Raw genomic sequence first — 21522 nt, 5'->3', positions numbered from 1 at the left:
TGTGCAATGATGAAAATATTTGTGTCCAATTCAATTAACTTAAAATTATGTGTGAGCGAGCCTGATGTTTGCTTGTGTTGTGTGGCTAAATATATAAAGCATATATATTGATAGCCTACTACTAGAATTTCGCGGCCGCTTAGCCGCTCATCCCAGAGTTACCTTGCCGCGCACATATGGGAAGAAGGAAATTGCGGGAGTTGACTCCACATGTAGTAACGGATGGGTTATTAGTTATTATTATGTGTCCTAATTAGTGTAGTGTAGTCAACACTTTATGGCTCATACACACTGCCCGGTATTTGCTCCGATTATGCTGTCGGGGAGCATTTTTGGCGTGCCCAAAAGGTAGATCAGGATCTACCAGTATAGATCACAAAGGCTTTGCAGGTAGACCACATGACATGGCCCTAAAAATATATATAATTTTAATATAAAAAACTATTTTTGCATCTGCCGCTTGAGATGACCTGAGATGACTTGATTGATTGACATCAAAAAGGGCCTGTCAGCTCAAACACACAATGCAATACTTGTTGTTGCGTACAATCATCAGTAGCAAAGTCAAATACCAAAAATAAAAACCAATGGGATGATATAGTTTTATTTTGCTGGTCGTTTTGAAAGTAGCTCTGAAGTAAAAAAAAGTGTGGGCAGCCCTGGTATAGATGATTATAGGCCTATATATTCATTCCGTGGGTAAGTCCCTGGCTGTAGGCTACCCACATATTGGTAGCATATTACCTATATTAGCCCAATATTGGCGTTACGCATTTCAGTTGAATAATGTTGTGTGCGCACGTGCGCGTGCGGAGAAAGACAGTTATTTAATGAAACTCAAGATTATAACGTCCTGTCTCGCTGGCGCCGTGTATAGGCTGCACGGCTATTCCTGTGTGTGTGTGTGTGTGTGTGTGTGTGTGTGTGTGTGTGTGTGTGTGTGTGTGCGTGTGCGTGTGTGTGTGCACAATGAAAAGTACTCGGCAGGCGAAATGGCGAATTCGAACGGTGTAATTGTAATAGTTTGGAACAAACCAAGTTCTGTGGAAGAACAATGTTGACGTAACTAAGAGATTCGCTGAGTAAGCGATATTTTATATACAGTGATTTAGAAGGAATAAGCAAAATCGTGAGGCGAAGATTCCTCTCCTTCCTTGTTTTATTCTCCTGCAGACAGGACTGTCAGGGAGACTCGGAGATCAGAGCAGCACAGGGGAGTGGCTTAAAAGACGGGGTCGTAGTTGCCAGGTTGGCGAATTGTAAGCGAGTCGTAGTGTGTGTTGAATGGCATTTGAATGGCATTTGTGGGCTTGTGAATGAATTTTCTCACATGTAATTTCATTTGTGCACTCTTGCATAGACCTGGCGAATTTAGCGTGGTGAAAGGGCAACAGTGTTCCGGGGGTGTGGGTGCTTCGGGCGATAATGTTTGTAGTAAACAAATGCATTGGCGGCGTGAGTGTGGAAGGGAGGCATTTTTGATGGCAGTGCCAGTGCCAGTGTTTGGCGGGTGGTGTCGAGTTTTGGCGTTCGGCGCGATAGGAGGAGATAGGTCCCGGACACTGCGAAGGTAAGTGTGTGACGTCACTGCCGTGTGAGTGTGTGTGTGGGTGTAGTGTGTAATATGGTGTTGTGGGTGTTGCAATAGCGACGTAGCTGTTGTGGCTTTGGGTTTCTTGCCATGTGTTGCCTGTTGGGTACAACTTCTCCAATATAGAATAGATACCTGCAGGGACTGAACTTCAGCACCATGGACAGAGGCTTACAGACTGGGATTTAGGCATTAACACAATGATTAACACACCCAGACCCACACACCCGTTTCAGCATGCATATTTCATTTTAGTCTATAGCAGCATAGCCTACTTTATTATAAGATAACTGACACTAAACAGGCAAATGAAAAACGCTTAAACGGCGTTCAAAAGTCTCGCTGCTGTCTCGGGTGACGTTATGGCACAAAGCGTTGCATGTGTCGTCACCCCTCCCACAGGTGACAGGCCTATCACATCTTCAGCTGACACTGTTGCGTTTCCTCCTCTCCTCCTCCGGGGACCAGCGGCGGCACGGCAGCTCAACTCCCCGCGAGGAGCCGCACCGAAGAGGACGGACGGAGCCATGCCGAGCAATGCCACTCATCACCCGGCGGACCAACCTCTGATGATATCTGTCTGGAGCGCTTCAGAGAGAGGAGGGTGCCTTGAAATGTCCTCCTAGGCCCGTTGGCACTTCGGAAGAAGTGAACGGAAGAAAAGAAAAAACAGAGGATGCCCGAGAACGTGAAATCGGATGAGGGTTCTTCTCGGTGTTTTTTTAATGATCAGTGAGAGGAATTCTGCAAACGAAGCAGAGCTCAGCCTCCGCGGGCTATACGCCGCTGACGCTTTAGTACCTATAGCCTATAAGCCTACTGATCACTAACCAGCAGTGATAAACGGAGAAAAACACGGGGTTTCCTTTTCCTCAACAACCAAAAAACGCTGGCGCTGAGAAACAGCTGTGCTTGAAGCAAAGAGGTAAGGTAAGGTTCTGTCGAGGGATTTTTCATAATTTTCAAGCGATTGAATTTAAAAGCTTTCTTCGTGTGTCCATCTGCCACTTATGCAGATCAGTTACTTACCGCTTAATGAGTGAAAGTGCGATTAAAATGGGCTAATAGCTCTGTAGCCTATGTTCAAAATAGAGATTGATTTGATGGAAACATTATAGACTAATGTTAATAATTTCCTTTAACGAACGTTATAGCCCTATACGCATGTCGCGGGGGGGAAATCGTTCGTGGAGATTAGTTTTGGTCGTGTAGAATGAGTGAGTGGGGGGGGTGAATAGCCTAAGTAATGAGTGATATAGATATCCTAAATGAAAGAAATAAGATTCCATGTATGGGTGAGCGTGCTAATTGACGGTCGAACAACATATTCCCTTCCAGGCCATCAAATGATGATAAACAGCTCTTAATTCTGCAGGCTTAAATAATGATGGCACTCCTCCTGTGCCCTGTGGCATCTCGTGACATCATGGCAATAATTGATGCCATGCATTCTTTTCCCAGGGGGCTTTGCAGCGCTGTCCACTCTGGATACCAAGATGCCATCCCCCAGATGGTGACTACTCTACTACTACTAGCCTACTACAGGTAAGCTGTGTGTGTGTGTGTGTGTGTGTGTGTGTGTGTGTGTGTGTGTGTGTGTGTGTGTGTGCGCGTGCGCGTGCGTGTGCATGTCAAGCTATGGGCATTTCTTTCTTTCTTTCTTATTGTTCTTGTCTGTCTGTCTATGGTTCACGTGGTGTACATTAAATATAGTAGGCTGTAGTAAATGAATGAGAACGTTTTCATGGGGACATGCTGTGGACACGGTGGTTCTCAAAGGGTCCAGGGACCCCCACAGGGGTCCCCAGCAAAATGAGTTAATAATAGCATCAAAATCACTTTAACCACAGGTCAATGTTTTTTATGAAAAAAATTATATGAATACGCTGAACCTTTAGCTTGACAGCTCGACAGTGAATGATCTAAAGGCACTGACATAAATTCACATCACTTGAATATACGTACCGTAAATGATCATGTGCTGTACCAGTCAAATGGGAAAATGTACAACTGAATTCCTTTAGAGGAATCTGACAATGACAGTGTGTAGTCCTTTTATCTCCCACTTTTCCCCCTATAGCTGCCATTGCCATTGTTTCTTTTTGTTCAGGCGATGTCTCTGTCCTAGATGTTGGACGTGTTCTTCTCCTCACACGCTGAGATGAGTGCTTTTTCAGAGGCGAAGGAAAGGGGGGGGGGGGGAAAGTCCACATTCTACTACCTGGCTAAATTGTCCTGTGATGGAAAAATATTGTTAAAGGAATGAAATCTGAATAATTGAAGCCCCTGGGCTTTAAAATTGCAGGGCTCACCGTGATTTCCAGTGCAAAGTTAGAGGCCACCTCTCCGAAATATTCATGTCATTATTTAAGAATGGATATATCAAGGATCCACTCAGCTATAGCCCCCCACCCCTGTTAAAATATACCATAAGAGCTATTCTCTTTCTGTTCTCTCTGCTCCTCTCCATGTCACTCCACCATCCTCTTCTCTCATGTTTAACTACTCTCTAAAAGCAACAGTCATATAAGAGAAGTAACAAAACCACATACAAAAGGCACATTATGAGCTGAATTCTATAGAAAACATTTAACATAATTTAATTCGTGGAATCATCATTTTGGTTGTTGCATTTTCCACTCGATAGTAACAACAATCGATGTTTACATTTAAAAATGTTATCAATTCCTTTTTATACATTATGTAAGAATGGCCCTCAACAAAAAGGGTTCTCAAGGCAAACCCCCAGGGGGTTTATATAGCCTACTTGGTCTCCTCTTCTCTCCCTCGTCAAGCGTCAACATCATTTCCTTGAGCTGTACTTGGGGTCAATTTGGTTCCATTTGTACACTCTCAGAGTTAAATTAACATTGATTTTACTTTTACAAAATAAATTGGGGGTCCCAGAGATTGAAATGCCATTAAATGAAAAAGGACTGGTGTAAAGCAACTGAGTACATTCAGTATTTCTTTTTTTGGTATTTGTATACTTCACTTCCAATTTTCCATACTTTTACTTCACTATATCTCAGATCCAAATATTACTTAATTTATTTGGAAACTTTAGTTATTTTGTAGATTTTGATTATTATTACAATTATGTCTGTGTGTTGTTTCGAAAATATTGAACCAATGGAAAGTAGTAAAAAGGGCTTTGGACAAAACCTCTTAACTCCATTGGACCCTCAAAATGTATGCTAAAGCAACTAACTCCACCACCTCTCCCCCTCTCATGGAAGTAATTGACAATATAAAGTTACAACACCAACTTTGATGAGGCTGTATTCCTTTGTTTTAAAAATATAAGGTTTTCTTTATTTCCTGAAAAATGTATATTTTTCATTTCCTGAAAAATGAACATTTTGGAGTTCCCCCCGACAGCAGAGATACTGTACATGTGTGTGCTCATGCGTGCACCTGTTACATACATGCTTCCTTCATGGATGTGCATCCAGTACTGCAGTGGTTCCCAAACTTTCACACTAATTCACACTAATTGGCCCGTGGGCCCCCATTTGAAATGATATGCCAGAGACTCCTATAAGATTTTTACGGCTCTAGCAGTGATTCTCAACCAGTTTAATTTTAAGGACCCTCAGTTTGACATGCATATTAATCTACAGACCCCCGTTTAATGGCATTTCTATTGCACACTCTCAGAGTTACATACCCATAAGGGACCATTTGGTTACAAACTATCATTTAGCTGGGGACCCCCTGGAACTCCCTCAAGGGCCACTGGGGGTCCCCGGACCCCACTTTGGGAACCACTGCAGTACTGTTGAGCACATTTTGCATGTACTGTTCCGTATATGACACCTAACACAAGTGTTAGGATTTTGTTTAGTTTCCCACAGAGAGAGTGAATCAAATTGTGACACCTCACTGCTGGCTGCTTCTCTTCTCCTGCTGGTCACCAGGTCAGGAAAAGACAAACTGCTAAATATAGGCTCCCAAATAAAGCAAATAAGCCGTCTCCTAATAACACTTTATGAAGGTCAAAATAATACAGTGTGACACACAATCACACACGCGTGGACACGCACGCGCGTCGCATGCAAAACCCTACCCGCAGAATGAGATACAAAGTAGGCTACACAATAATGAAGTGACCTGGGCTGGTGCCTGGGCTTCATTTCATAGAATACAAGTTTTAATACAAGTCTGAATGAGAAGCCTATTGAATTAACTTGGGACCCCGTCACTTCCCAGTGTAAATAATTTACAGGCTTTTTTGGCAGAACCCTCCTCTAAGACTAAAAACTAATTTATACGTTGTCACATAATGGTGTCACTCCCAAATAATAGGAATAAAGAAATTTAAGCTAACACTGCAACAACGTAGACTAGGTTCCTTTAAAACCACACAACTAAATCCAAGGGGTATAAGGACTGGAGTCTTTGTGTATGCTTACATGCATTCGTGCATGTGCATGTGTATGTGCGTGCTTGGCAGTGTCTTGAGTGTATAGGGTTTGATGAGGGCCCAGGTAGGGCCCTTAAATTTTGGGCCTGTTGAGAACTCTAGTTTTCGCCGGCTGCCTGCAGGCGCAGCTGCACTAATAACTTTGGGGCGGGCCCGTCTAGAGTTTGAATGGACAGGTATCAGTCAAAAGGGAGACATCAAAGGAAGGATGGGTGGGGAGGGATCAACATAATTGGAATGTCAGAACAGGTCAGCTCTATATATGGAGATGGAGGTGTGATGTCACGAGGTGTGCCCATATATGGAGGTGTGATGTGACACACAGAAATGCAGGTTTTCATAGTAAATGCGACCCACCGTTGCAATAAGTAACATCACATTACACTCATGGGAAATTTTCTTCATTAACCACATAAACCATTGTGTCCGTATTCTTGGGTAAACGTTCTGCGAAAATATTGAATATTTATTTTCTGCCAAAAGATTTATAGTAGAGCGAAACAGGAGGGGTCCTAGACTATTTTTATCTTGTGTTCTTACTCCCTGTTTAGTTTTTTGTGTTTTGTCATGTTTTCCTGATTGTTTAGTTTCAGTAGCTCTATGTTCAGTTGGTTCTGTATTCGGTGTTTAGGTCTTTCAGTCAGTCTCCCTCTGTTCTTCCCCAGTTGTTGTATCTTATTTTGTAGCATGTCCTTCCTGTCTCTGCCTTAGTAGCCGTAGCCCGTAGCCTGACTTTTCTCACCTATACTGTGATCATTAGCCCAGTGGTTCTCAACCTGTGGGTCGGGACCCCCAGGGGTGTTCCCCACATGGTTTTGGGGGGTCCCCAGATGGCAGTGAAGCGACAATTTAAGGACTTTTGTCAAGAGCTAATTTTTATATTTCTTTGAAATGTTTAACTTAACTTATTTAACATTTTATATAATGGAATCAATGACTTGACCACATGAGGTCTGGGACCTCCGGGAACCACATTGGAACCACCATTCTCATGTTGATCCAATGATCAATTTATTTATCACAGTGTGAGTCTCTGCAGGAAACTAGTCGCCTGTAATCGGGGTCGGTTTGTGTGTCTGTTTGTCTTTGTGTTTGTCCAGAGCTGATCTCGCAAACAGCTTGACATTTCACATTGCCATTAGGCTAACCTCCATACATGGTTTTCACATATGTTTATATTTTCACTGTCTATGCCGGCATAGAATAGATCATCTGACAGTGAATTTATTTTTGGTGTTTTGTGTTTTTTCTGTGAATTTTACTTTGCTTTGGCAAAGTGAGACAATGCCAGCCATATCAATATCAATTAAGCATTCTCAATTGAACAGAAAAGCCATGGGGAGTTGAGTTATGCTGTGTGGCATCATGTGGCAGTCAGATGGAGTAAAGATTGAATGGAAGATAAAGGGAGGAGAGGAGGGGGAGTATGGATAACGGTGGTGGAGGAGGTGGGGGTGTAGAATACCGAGGTAAAAGAGTGAGATGGACAGAGGAGTGATAGAATGAGAAAGAAAGAGAGAGCCAGAGAGACTTCACATTGCTTTTAACAGCATTAACCTGGCTCACCGTGTATATAATTTAGTGCCATGACGCAATGGAGATACTGCACACAAGGAGCTGTGTGATGAGGACTTCTAAGGCTCCCACACACTAAAACATACCCCCACCCCACACCCACATACATTGTCTTTTTTATCCCTTTACTCTTTCACTCACTCACCTAATCCTTTCTAACATTGCATTGTTAGCTTTAAAATCTGTCATCTGTCAAGTGACAAGTTGTGTGACAAAAGTATAAATCACTTTCTTCACAGCGCTTGGTTGGATCAGTTTACAGAGTTTTTGGGGAAGCAAAATCAATCTGGGCTCACATCCAATTTCACAGCACATACTGTAGGTCTGCTGCAGTCAGAATTGTACAAACACATCTCTGACGTAACAGATCTCTGATTATTTCAGTTTTGAGTTCCTTCTTTGTTAAATATTTTGTAAATGCCTTTGTCAAGTTTTTTTCCCCACATTTTATCCCACAATCTTTTGCATCCTGATGAATCTACACAAGGTTTCAGCTCCTGACACAGTTGGTAGTACTTGTACTAGTACAATAGTAAGTTTGTTTGTTTTATATGTTAATTGTGGCTGCGGCTAGCATAGATCTGATCATTCTCAGTGTTTGTTTGTTAACCGGTAACACAATGTCTACCAGAAATGTATTATATTATTAATAATAATATTTATTATACTATTCTGCAACTGATGAGCCAGATACAGTCCGTCCTGGCCCAGTAAAACGGACCCATCTCGTCAGTACTCTCAGACTACAGTTACTTGTCTAAGCCAAGGGACAATACAAAATACTAAGAATGATTTGTGCTGTTATGTGCAGGTCTGGTAAGCATAGTGCAGTACAATTACTGAACGGATGCTAAAATATCACACACTGCAATATGGAGAGGCCAGGCGGCAGTATGTGGGCTCCCATATTATTTTACAATTTGTGCCAGGTTGGGGATTTATGTTAAATGTACTTATGTCTCTTTGGTGCTGGCCTGTATTAACTAAGACACAGATGAGTCGCTAGAGTGACTAATCAAGGATGTGCAATGAATTCAAGAAGCTTCCTTGCGTCTAGCGTTAGAAGGTAATGTCAGAGCCGAGGATAGCACTGCACTCATGCTAATTCACTCCTCCCGACTCTTCCTCCCTCTGCAGGGGTTGCAGTTAGAGGAGGATTTGAGTCATGTTCCTCCACCTTCTCAGCATGATCCGCCTCTCCATCTCCTGCTGTCTTCTAATGTGAGTCTCCAGCTCTTTAAGACAGCTCGGCTGAGTGAGTCCATTCCCTTAGGTTATGAAACCATTTCTCTCACAGTCATGTTAACATTAAGCCACCAGTGAACATTTTACCTGGAGGCTGGTTTACACTGATCACATCATCACAATGTTCACAATTGTCACATCACGGTTTTACAAGTAAAAGAGTGGGTGAATTTTTCCACAAATTGTACAAATAAAGGGCTTCCCCATGTGCTTTCCCACCTTAGATGTGTTTTTTCCCACAAATCGTACAAATAAAGGGCTTCCCCATGTGCTTTCCCACGTTAGAATGTGAAGTTTACTGACACATTTTAATTAATTGATGCTTTTGATTATCTTACCTGAGAATATAGGATAAGGGTAATGGGTTCCAAGAGCTTCAGAACTGCTGCTCCTTCAAGACTTCAAAATCTAATTACCAAAGATCAGTAATATTGTCTAATATATAGGTCTTATATTTTTGTGTTAACGTCCAGAGTCACTAATGGTCTTAAATTTTTTTGTTGGAGTCTGCAACACTTTTTTGTGGTCCTTAATGGAATGGCATTTATAAACACATACATACAGCAAATAATACAAACTTAAACAGTACATCTAAAAGCCCCCGTGTCTTAAAAACCCTCCACATGATTCCAAGAACATGTGTATTATTTCGTACCTTGCAGGTACAGTATGATGGCCTTGTGTGGATGGTATTGCCTGTTGAGAATCATAAAGGTTAAATCTATCAGTAAGAGTGTTAGTTGCAGGCTGAATCATGAAGAATTATGTGCATTCTGTTATGGCTTAATACGTGGGTTTTACACGTATCTGTTAAATCTTTTTATACTGTATGAGTACATGTCTGTCTGTCTGTCTGTCTGTCTGTCTGTCTGTCTGTCTGTCTGTCTGTCTGTCTGTCTGTCTGTCTGTCTGTCTGTCTGTCTGTCTGTCTGTCTGTCTGTCTGTCTGTCTGTCTGTCTGTCTGTCTGTCTGTCTGTCTGTCGTCTGTCTGTCTGTCTGTCTGTCTGTCTGTCTGTCTGTCTGTCTGTCTGTCTGTCTCTCTCTCTCTCTCTCTCTCTCTCTGTCTGCTTCTCCCTGGAGGGTTTAATGGAGAGCTGGTCGAATGTCAGCGGGAACTGTTGTTATAACCGGAGGAATTCTCGCCGGTGTCATACTACTGTGCATTGTAGCAGTGCTCTGTTACTGTAGACTCCAGGTATGTTGTGCGCGTGTGCGTGTGTGTGTGTGTGTGTGTATGTGTGTGTGCGTGTATGTGTGTGTGCGTGTGTGTGTATGTGTATGTGTATGTGTGTGTGACCTGTGTGTGTGTGTGTGTGCGTGTTTCAATTCAATTTAATTCAGTTCAATTCAAATGAGCTTCATTGGCTTAAAATGCTTCAGTATCTGTCTGTCTAGAAATGACCAATATTACCAATAATGAATTATGAGATTGAGTTCTATCTCTCCATCCCTGTATCCCCCTCTCCATCGTTTCTCCTTTTGCCTGTTTCATAGTAGGGCATTGTGTCATGCAGCAAAAATTGCAGATCTACAAGCTCACAAGGTGTTGCAAGGCTACACATTGTGAGTTTGTAGATCTGCTATTTCTCATGTAACTAAGTATAAATCAGACCTCCCTCTCCATCTCTCCCAGTACTACTGCTGCAAGAAGAATGAGTCGGAGGTGGATGTGGCCTCCACGGCGGGAGCCGAGTCCCACTCCCACTTTGCCTGTAATGCGTGCACTGCCCTGGCCATGGACGGGACTGCGGTCACCTCAGTGTCCCTCGACCGGCTCAATGGCAGTCCCCAACGCAACTACTGCCCCACCTGCTCACCCTACTACCTCCGCCCTGGACACACCGACGACGTGCGCAACGGCGGGGAGCGTCTTGGCTTCCACACGTATTACGAGAACCCTTCTGTCTGTCTCCCCTTGTCCATCAACCCGCAGGGCTCCTCCCCCATAAGATACGACAGCCCATGCACGGACATGTTCCCATCCCCGCCACGCCCCTACAGCACCGAGGTCTGACAATGTGAACACACGATGAACACGCTCACACTCCTGACGTGCACAGAAGACCTAACATGCCGGACAAATGCTCATTCAAGTGTAAACATGAGCAAACATGAGTCTTCTGAAGTTAAACACGTGCTATTCAGACATGCACTATGACACACGCATCCGATGAACATTGTGACCCGGGTGATAGCCTCCGTGTCAGACGGACAAACTCCTCTTGAGCCACAGAGGGTGGACTGTAGAGGTGCAATCCATGACGGCTGTGTGGTCTCCAGGTCAAAACATACACCCAGAATAAATAGAACCTTAGTATATCTTTGACCCCACCCTTTTACTCACCCACACCCCATCTCAGTTCCTGTAGCTCTCCTTGACATTGTTTGCCCCTCTATCCCAGCTAGCATAAAGTGAGAGCCTTTGCCCCCTAGCCCCCTCCCCCGGGCTTATTGTACTTGAGGGCTATCAGTTTCTTGTTTTGTTTTTTGTTTACTTGTTAAGATTGTCGTCTTAAACCGAATACAGAACGCTGGTTTGTTTCAGAGGCATGACATTAAGTAAAACATGTGGGATATTCTGCCTTTTGTCATGAGAAACGTGGCATTGGAAAGGAAGACCTTCTTTCTGAGAATTAGGCTATAGGCTCCTATACCGATTTGGAGTCTAACTAAAGTGAGATGTCTAACTTCTTAATCGGAACCAAATTAGCTCAATGAAAGACAATTGAGATGGTAGTGAGTGTCTTTCAATTGAGATGTGTGATTTACTTACATTTTTAATGTTTACAGATTTAAATGGAGGAAGAATGAAGCAAAGAAAGCATCTCTAGACTATCAGGATGTAGTCTTGGTGTTTGGATATTAAAGTAAAAGGGTGTAGAGACATTTAGATCAAAACTATTAACTTAAATGTATTAATCACACTCACACAACTTCAACTTTCTTAATCAATTTTGTATCCATGAACTGTGATATGTAGGTACAGTAAAGTTAAAAGTAATGCAGTATTATTCTTCAGTATATGCCTGACTCTGTGGATCTTTCAGATGTGTTATGGTTTTAGTGTGGGAGTGTCAGGGTTTCAGCTAGTGTCTCAGGAGACCTGTCTCAGTGAAACCTCCCTAATCTTCTGTCTTTTTAATCCATGTTAGCGATTGTCTTTGTGTGTGTGTGTGTGTGTGTGTGTGTGTGTGTGTGTGTGTGTGTGTGTGTGTGTGTGTGTGTGTGCATGCGCGCATGCGTGCGTGCGAGATAAAAGTAGGAACAAAGTAAGAGGTATTTACTTCAGGATTAGCTTATAACCACTTTGACCCTGACCTCCCTATTTTGGGCATGTCATTATAGGTGCAATAGCTTCTAGACGGGCTGGGCTGTTTTTCGAAATCATTTACATTCTTGAAACTTTTTTAAATGACTGAAAACAGGTGTTTAAAGCAGTTCTGAGAAGCATTGTCACCTATTTTAGGGGGGGGGGGAGAAGTGGTACATTATATATAATTGTATCTATTTGTTTATTTAGATGTTCACTCTGCACTGGTGTTCACTGCAGCTTAGCCGATATACTTCAGCAAGTCACCACAAAGAGCACCTGATGTATCAAAATGGACTTTTACCCTTTATTTAGGTAGATCTAGTTCCTTAATTAATTTGGATGGTTGGGACATTTTATTTTTCAGAGCCTGTACTAGATTGCGTGCGGGATACTCTGATAATGAATAGACCCTATTTTAAACAACAACAAAAGAAATGTCCACATTGTTTCACAAAATGTTCCTTTTTTGTGGAGGAATAAACATTTATATCTGCCTGGAGAATGTCTTTGTCTTTCTTCCACAATGGAGTCACAACCTGGCCCTGGTTCAACAGTTAAAGACCTTAGTGCATGTCTGCATGATATTCTTGCTACTGTCATGATACGGACCATGCAACTGACCATGATACTGACCATGCTACTGACCATGATACTGATATGATACTGCAACACTGGTATGAAAAACTCAGCTCCACTGGTTTATTTGATTCAACGTTTCGATCTTCTTCTTCATTCCTGAAGAAGATCCTAAGGGATCGAAACGTTGAATCAAATAAACCAGTGGAGCTGAGTTTTTCATACCAGTGTTGCAGACTCTATTTCTTCTATTGTACTGCCTTTTGTCTAGCACCTGGGCTAGAGTGGAGGTGCATGCTCTATTTCCTTTGACTGATATGATACTGACCATGCAACTGACCATGATACTGATATGATACTGACCATGCAACTGACCATGATACTGACCATGCAACTGACCATGATACTGATTATAATACTGACCATGCAACTGACCATGATACTGACCATGCTACTGAACATGATACTGATATGATACTGACCATGCAACTGACCATGATACTGATTATAATACTGACCATGCAACTGACCATGATACTGATATGATACTGACCATGCAACTGACCATGATACTGATATGATATGATACTGACCATGCAACTGACCATGATACTGATATGATATGATACTGACCATGCAACTGACCATGATACTGACCATGATATGGAGACACAATGACCAGTACCATGGAGACACAATGGCCAGCACCATGACATCCCTATCACACAGTGCTATGAGAGGAGTTTGATGTGACAGGGCAGAACAGAAATAGCCAAGCTACAAGCTCACAACGCATCACCACGTGACGTAGCTAAATTTCCTGAAAAGTAATCGTTTTAGAGAAACACTGGCATGTTTTGTCAGCTGACCCTGAAGGTGCTAAAGTGTTTACTGACCCTCCTCTTTTCTCTCATTATAGATCTCAAAGCATCAGAGACAAAACGAACACATTTACAAGTGCAGTTACTAACAAACAATACACTATCAGACAATTTGTGAATTGTAGTTCCTCTAATGTAGTCTACATGATAACATGTAAATGTAATCTACAGTACGTGGGCAAAACATCTAGGGCAGTCCGCACACGCATCATAGAACACATGAGTGCCATCAGACGCAAGGACATCAAATCTCCTGTCGCCAGACACTTCATGGAAGCCGGTCACTCCATAGCAGATCTGTTTTACACAGTCATTGATCAAATTAAGAAATCTAGAAGAGGGGGTGATTTAGACACTAAACTCCTCCAAACTGAATCTAGATGGATTTTTTATTTAAAGTCTGTCAATCCAGGTGGCTTGAATGAAGATATCTCCATCCAGTGCTACCTATAAAGTAAAAAGTTATATTCAAAAAGTGATTGTATAAGTCTGTCAACATATTCCTATATAACTGTGATTTTGTATATCCTTTCTGTAATGTCCACGCCCACAATCAGGTGATGTCACCAATTAGTAATTCTCAGCACCTGAGCTGTATTGTTTTGGAGCTCTTTAAGAGTAAGTTCTTTGTCTGTGAAAAACCATAGCACTGACGAAGGTCTGAGGACCGAAACGTTTGCTTTTTAATTGCACCATGAGCACAGAGCACCATGAGCACAGAGCATGATAAAATAAAATAAAAGTCTCAGTCTAAGGAGTTTTACTTCTTTTTCTATACGGTGAGCGAGTCTTTTCCTGTCAAAGTTTCCCTTAATTAATCGTTTTGAACATACCCAGCCTCACTCTGCCCTGTCATCTGTCTTTGGTATTCTGTATTCATGTCATGGTATTCCTGGTCCAGCCGTACCTGCTGGACCAGTTTCAACTCCTGTCTAACAACTCAGCCAAGGCCATCAGGAACAATAGCGAGAATACTGTAACGAGTCTCAGGGACGGCAACACCCTGAGGTGAAATACCACACGTTTATAACCTGCAAAGAACTACCTACGTCAGACCTCTAGAACCTGTATCTCTGGGTGTGTGTGTGTGTGTGTGTGTGTGTGTGTGTGTGTGTGTGTGTGTGTGTGTGTGTGTGTGTGTGTGTGTGTGTGTGTGTGTGTGTGTGTGTGTGTGTGAGAGAACGAGAATGACACTAGGACAATAGAAGAGGGAATAAGGTGACAGAATAAGAAAGAGAAGCACAGCAATGGGTGTGTCTCTGTCACATCCAGCAGTATATATAGATCTCAAAAAGCACCTGCAAGACACACTTGCCAGTGTGTGTACTGTGCATGTACTTTAGTCTGACCTGCTACCTGTAAATGTAAGCTTTTCATTTGGCCACAGACTTATCTCTTGGAGTACGCTATACGTCTGCACCTCATACCTTTGGACTATAACTACACAGTCTCAAAGGAGTTTCCCTGCGTCTGGAGATCTGGACTTTATCCCTCTATCCTGATTTACTGGCACGCTCCTGGATTTCCGGTTTACAGTCTAAATATAGGAACACGGGAAACTGCTGCTGCATTTGTCTGAATTCAGTTTCTGCCTCTGATGAAAGCCACCGGTCCACAGGAGTGAACTTGGTGCGAGTGACAGATTAATCTCGGAGCTCATCTGGGACCTACAGTACAGACTTCATGGTTAATTCTCACTCCACAGTCAAACCAGTTATCCTATCAAGTGCTGCTGTACACTTCCTGGAGTTAAACTGCCTTTGCATGTTACAAAGGCAGGGCTTCTGAGAATCCACGCTGACTGGAATTCACCTGTGAGGACTTAAACAATTAGCACCGTAGGCTGTGTCAGTGTGTGTGTGTGTGTGTGTGTGTGTGTGTGTGTGTGTGTGTGTGTGTGTGTGTGTGTGCGTGTGCGTGTGCGTGTGCGTGTGTGTGTGTGTGTGTGTGTGTGTGTGTGTGTGTGTGTGTGTGTGTCAACCCCTGGGACCCTTTAATAGTTGGGCAGGATGATGGAGGAAGTGTCAATCATGATGGCGTATGATGCCCATGTAGTGGACCAGATGAATGAGGAGGAGATCCTGGCTTGTCTCGTGGCAGAATCTCGGCCCAAATCCACAGTAAGATTAACCACTTAACCCATTTGGACCTGGCCAATTCTACAAAAGGACCCCCAAAACAAAATCATATGTATTTGTCCATGGACCACTATCTCAAAATATTTTGTTCAAGGTACCCCCAGAAGCAAACAATTTAGTTAAAATACCTGCCCAAGTGCTGCCCAACAGCCCAAGTGCTGAATTCTTTGTCTTGACAATCTTGACAATCAGGTCAAAATTTGTGTCAGGTGAGACATGACCTTTAAAACTATCTAAATGTCTCAAAAGAAGGGGAGAAGCAGGGAGACAAAATAAATTGGACAAATTGACATTTTATTCATTAAAAAGGTTACATAGCGAGGCTTTAATTTTCCAAGTACAATGAATGGCAGGAACTTGGTGCACAGACAAAGAATATAGTAATAAAATAGATACTGACACTGATAGCCTATTTCTCAGACAGTTATAAAACCTTTTTACTCCCTTAGGCTCTGGAAACTAGTTCAGAACTTTAAAATAGTCAGTATTCTTTAAAGGGAGTAAAAGAAAGTAGGCTACTATCCACATGCAGTTTGCAATGTGCTGCTATTATCAATAGCTAAGCAATGACTACTACAACATATTATTCAACTTGGGGCAATATGGCCATCACATTACAGGCAAAATATAATTTGAGGCTCAACTTGAATGTAGGATCATATGACCCTAGCATTGACTGCTTCAATCAGAAACAATGCTAGCAGTATAACAATAGTGACTTGCACTGAAGGCCATGAGCATAAACAGACATGACAAGCAAGGCAAAACAGATTCCCATGTATAGATAGGTTTGAAATTGCAGACAAGAAGGAAATACAGAATGGAGGTCAGATATTTTGGAATCAAGAACTGGTATACTTTTCAAGAAACTAGCATTCTTTCTCATTTGGAAAAATAGCATTCCTTCCTATTCCTATTTTAACTTTTCTTATCCCTATCTTGATCTGTTTGGGTCTGTGCTTGATTTTTTTTCTTTCACTCAGACTCTATCTGGCTCCATCTCTGTTTGGATTAGATAACTCTCTTTAGCTTAGTCAAACATGACATCTGTTGATATTACTGTAACTGATTGGCCTTGACTCTCCCTCTCTCCTCAGGTTCCCTCTAAGAAGCCTAAACTCAAGGAGAGACAGTTTCAACAGCTGCAAGAGGACGATAGATACCAGGTTAGAAAATATAGCGAATAATATATAGTAGGCTATGCTATAATACATTTCCCTTTAAAAAATACTACATGTTTAATTCTAGGGGACGAGAATACAAATTTACATTCAGTTTCTCTAAAATACTGTGGAACACATGTGTAAAAGTGTTTAAATGATCTACTAGCACCTACCAGAGTTTATTTTATAGTGCGCATCTCGGTTTTTGAAAATCATTCGATCTTGTCGGCCTCTATCTCTACATTTGTGCGGTTCTCCTTATCTCAGACGTGATTCTTTTTTAACCTTTCCTTCAAAGATATTTGACTCAACACATTTGCAAGTGTCTCACACTCTCACATTCTCTCTCGCTCCCCTTGCTGGAAATCTTTTCTTAGGTAATAGGTGGTCTCAAGTCTAGGCAGTTCCGTACCTTTTAAGATACGGCTGTCCTGAGCTTTTCTTGTCTATGCTGTCATATTGTGTTCTGCTGTGTCAAGTTCTGCACAATCTGACTGTGTTTTGTGTCCCATAGAGAGAGAACCACCAGCTGCAGCAGGCCAGTCTGCGTCTGGAACAGGAGAATGACAACCTGGCCCACAGATTAGTCGCTGGCAAGATTGCCTTGAAGAACGCTTTGGATGAGGTACTTTTAAATACTGCTCAACATGTCAAACAGACAGAGAATACTATTGTAAAATCTGCTTAGAAATAAATAGAATGCTGCGTGTCAAGATTTCAAATACCACAATACTGTTCGCCGAACTAACTTAAATTTCGGCACCCAAACAATGGATGTACAGTATACTTTTAGGTATAGGTTTTCAAATGTAAGACAGGCTTGCAACCTCAAACCGGCACAAACAAGAAAAGATCAGAAAGGGGGGTGTGGTGTTAGCTGGGTTTTGAGAGTGTTTTTTGAAGGTTTGGGGGGCAGGGGCTTCTCTGAGAGTATTGGGTAGTGCATTAGTCTAGTGGGTGGGGCAGCGAAAGCAAGCAGGTACGGTACTTGGTCGGTCCTGGGGACCTCAAATAGGTTGGCATCACCAGACCTGAGGGAGTGGGAGGGGACATGACATGGCGTTTGAGGAGGTCGCGGACATGGGTGGAAGGTATGAGTGTGACAGTGGAGTCATCGATATTGAGTGAAAGGTCTTTGGTAGAGCGGGTGAGGGAGTGAGGGAGTTGGGGATTTATTGCTATGAGAATTTTATTTTGCATCCATATCTGTACTTCTGTGAGGCAGGCAGTGAGGGTTAGGCATTCCATTCTATTACTTTCAGTGGAAGGTTTTAGTATCACACCCTCTAAAGCCCTAACCACACCAAAGGGTCACCATGCAACTCCTTGGGTCCAAACGGTTGCAAGGAATTAACGCTAAACCCGTCGTGACCCTTTGGTGTGGTTTGGGCCATTGAGTTCCATGCGTTGAATCACTAGGGTCAACGTGGGTCAACGACACGTGCAACAAGACATATCACACCGCAGGGACAACGCTAAAACCATCTTTACCCTTTGGTGTGGTTAGGGCTTAAGTACTGTTTCAGCTAGGGGCCTAATTCCCCCAAAGACATTAACCTGAAAAAGTCAATATACCTCCTGATCTACATGCATGGTGTGTTGACACAGGCAGAGGACAAGGTGGATGAGCTCACCAAAGAACTTCTACAGACCAGCCGTCGGCTACGGGCCACAGAGGAGGAGAAGAGAGGGAAAGACGAGGAAGCAGCAATGGTAAAAACAATATCTGAGTTTTTCATTCCCATTCCCTATTTGAATTAATAACAGGATCACTATGAAATTCCATGAACAAAGGACCAAATAGAAGCAATAGCAGGATTCTTTATGCAACTCTAAGAAAGGTTTGTTTTGCGTAGCAAGACGAACAGAGATGTTCGCATATACTTACTATGTATGGGTATCTAAATTCAGTTAATCGGTTATTCTATTCTTTCCTGTGAGAAGTTGAAGGAGGTATTTCGGAGGGAGTTGGAGAAAGCTGGACAGGAGATTAAGAGGTCAAATGGCATCATCACAGACTACAAACAGGTACATGGCTTGATCATAAGACACACTCTTGTTCTTGATGTGACTTCAACAGGTAAAACATTATTTAGGCTACTTGAATGCCTAACAAAAGCTAAAACTAATATAGGTATAGTATACATATGAACAATACAGACACCATTTCTGTTATTCTTCGCCTTGTTGATTTGTTATATAACAGGATTTATAAATGAATCTCCCTATCAGTATCAGTAATTCCTTCCACTTGAACCCCAGCATCCCTATTCTGGGGGGAATGCCAAAAATAGCCGATCTGCAAGCTCACAAAGCAACACTCTGTATAAAGGTATAAGTTGTTAAAAGTGAGATGTTCATTCTTCCAGATTTGCTCTCAGCTGACTAGCCGTCTAGAGAGGCAGCAGGCAACTCACAGACAGGAGATGGACACACTCAGGGTGAGAGAACACTTACTGGTCACACTCGTACGACTGATTTATAAATTTGATGTATAATTGTGTGGCTTGCTGAAAATAGACGATGTGTCATGTTTTTCAGATGGAAATCTGTTATTTTCATGACGTGGCCAAGTATATCAGCCATTACTCACCCTGTGGTGTTCCCCTATTAATTTTCCCTTTCTTGACTCAGATCGGTTGAGAATGTTTGTAAACAAATTTGTAGAGCTGATTTCCGAGTGCAATGTCTATGGATAACAACACTGTATCAAATAAAGTGTCCAGAACATTCGCTATGTCAAGTTTGTCAATGCTTGTCAACTTGTCAATTTTATCCTGGTTCTTAAAAAAATTATCTTAAAAGCTTGGTGATTTTCTTTGGTCAAAAGCTCTATACTGTGATAGTACTCATTGCTGTAGGGTGTTAGTACTGTATATCACTATAACTCTATCTCATGTCTTGTTGCCTCCCCTTATTTGTCTTTCCTCTTCTTTATCATTCTCACCCTCAGAGCACAGTGATGTCATGCTCCCACTGCAGGTGCATTTTAGAGTCAATCGACCATTCCGACGCGGGTAAGGAGGGCGAGTCCTCTCACACAGCACCGTCAGATGCTTCTGGGGCCACTGAACCTGGTCAGGGTGGAGAGCAGGTCAGTTCCATAGAGGCAGAACAGAGCGGGGAGGAACAGAGGAGGGACGAGGAGATGGAGTCAGTCAGAGCCCAGGTCAGAGAGCTGGAGCAGGAGCTGGCCCAGACCAAAGTCCAGGTGGTGGAGGCCAAGTGCAAAATCCAGGTCAGAACATCACATACACGCACACACGCACGCACGCACGCACGCATGCACGCGCAAGCAAGCACACACGCTCACACAAGTGTTCTTTGCTTCTTTTCACATGTACCTGTGTATATAGGAACTGGAGCACCAGAGAGGCGTTCTGACCAGTGATCTCCAGGCAGCGAAGAACAGCTGGCTCAGCAAGACCCTAACCTCCCTGCGGACAGCAAGTGGGGGCCTACAGAGCATTCATGTGCCCAGAGAAGGAGGCCCCATGGACCCCTGGGCTGTCCAAAGTGCCCCCCTCACTGGTTGGCGCTCAAAAAAACTGTTGTGGGCTCATAGAGAGGGCCGCGAAGACCTCTGAGACCAACAAGTGGAGTTCACTCAGGCCAAAATAAATAAATGAGGGTCACGTTGCACCTGCAGTTGCATATTGGTTAGACTAGCATTGACTGTACACTATAATCACGACTGGATTTTAGCTGGAGACCTGTATTGTATGTCTATCTGTCATCCCCTTTCTGTCTATGTGTCTTATACAAAATAAAGTAAAACTAAATGGAAACAAAGGACCTTTTTCCTTGTCTGTCTCAACAAGGAGAAACTCGAAAACGTAGTTGGTTTCTGTTCTGGAAGCCATAAATTGATTGGGGCTGTGTTGCAAGAGGGCTGTACTGGATGTATTTTATGCAGTACGGGTTACTGTTTATCTTGTGCACTAGATGGCAGTCACACAGTGGGAATAACTAAGTAAAGCTGATAGATGTATTGAAACCAGGTGCTAGGTTTTGAGGTTCGCCATTGTCACCACTCTTTAACTGTTAACTGTTGATGAAATAGACCTTGCAGTTTTTCTGTGACACCAAATGCTCTGTGGTTGAGTCTATTAATGTATATAATGTCTTGTAATGTATGTACAATTTCATGGGAAATAAATGGGCACCCTGCCCGATGATGGATTTTTAAATGATGTGGAAAATCTTATTTTATAACAAAGAAAACAGGGGAATTCAAGTTTCTGCATGTCACTTACAGTATGATGAGATTTTGGGAATAATGTGTGGGTTCTTCTTGAGTGGATTTCCTGTAATACTCAATATACACTATGTTCCTCTTTCACTCTGACGAGTGTTGCTCTTTAAGTGGAGGTTAACCATTGCACTTTTCAGTCTGCAGAGCAGTCAGTAAGCGGAGATCACTATCTCTGCACTTTGACATAGAGAATAGAATATAGCACAATAGAATGAGAACAGACCAGTGAACAGGACAAAGCACAGTGTGGAATAGAAGAGAAGAGAGCAGAAACAAGAGAAACAGAGTAGAACAGAACAAAAGAAAACAGAATAGATTATCGAAGAACAAGGCCTTATTGCTCTGAGCAGAGTTTGTCT

At 42.6% G+C, this 21522-nt stretch overlaps 2 protein-coding genes across 2 annotated transcripts; both read left to right on the top strand.

Moving 5' to 3' along the window:
* The first annotated feature begins 8756 nt into the window (after positions 1-8756).
* LOC310877506 (protein FAM163A-like) lies at positions 8757-10950 on the top strand. The gene is made up of 3 exons (XM_083791383.1): positions 8757-8813; positions 9918-10032; positions 10471-10950. Exons 2-3 carry the CDS (start codon positions 9940-9942, stop codon positions 10849-10851), a joined length of 474 nt encoding a protein of 157 aa, XP_083647509.1. The 5' UTR covers positions 8757-8813; positions 9918-9939; the 3' UTR covers positions 10852-10950.
* A 3982-nt stretch (positions 10951-14932) lies between these two features.
* LOC310878054 (rab GTPase-activating protein 1-like) lies at positions 14933-21098 on the top strand. Its single transcript, XM_083792135.1, has 8 exons — positions 14933-15727; positions 16843-16911; positions 17423-17533; positions 18517-18621; positions 18853-18936; positions 19278-19349; positions 19862-20146; positions 20265-21098. The coding sequence occupies exons 1-8, from the start codon at positions 15617-15619 to the stop codon at positions 20493-20495; spliced, it is 1068 nt and encodes a 355-aa protein (XP_083648261.1). The 5' UTR covers positions 14933-15616; the 3' UTR covers positions 20496-21098.
* The last annotated feature ends 424 nt before the right edge of the window (positions 21099-21522 follow it).

The sequence above is a fragment of the Protomyctophum parallelum genome, assembly GCF_964188405.1.
Source record: "Protomyctophum parallelum genome assembly, chromosome: 20".
Classification (NCBI taxonomy): domain Eukaryota; kingdom Metazoa; phylum Chordata; class Actinopteri; order Myctophiformes; family Myctophidae; genus Protomyctophum; species Protomyctophum parallelum.
This window is presented reverse-complemented; position numbering and strand designations above follow the sequence as displayed.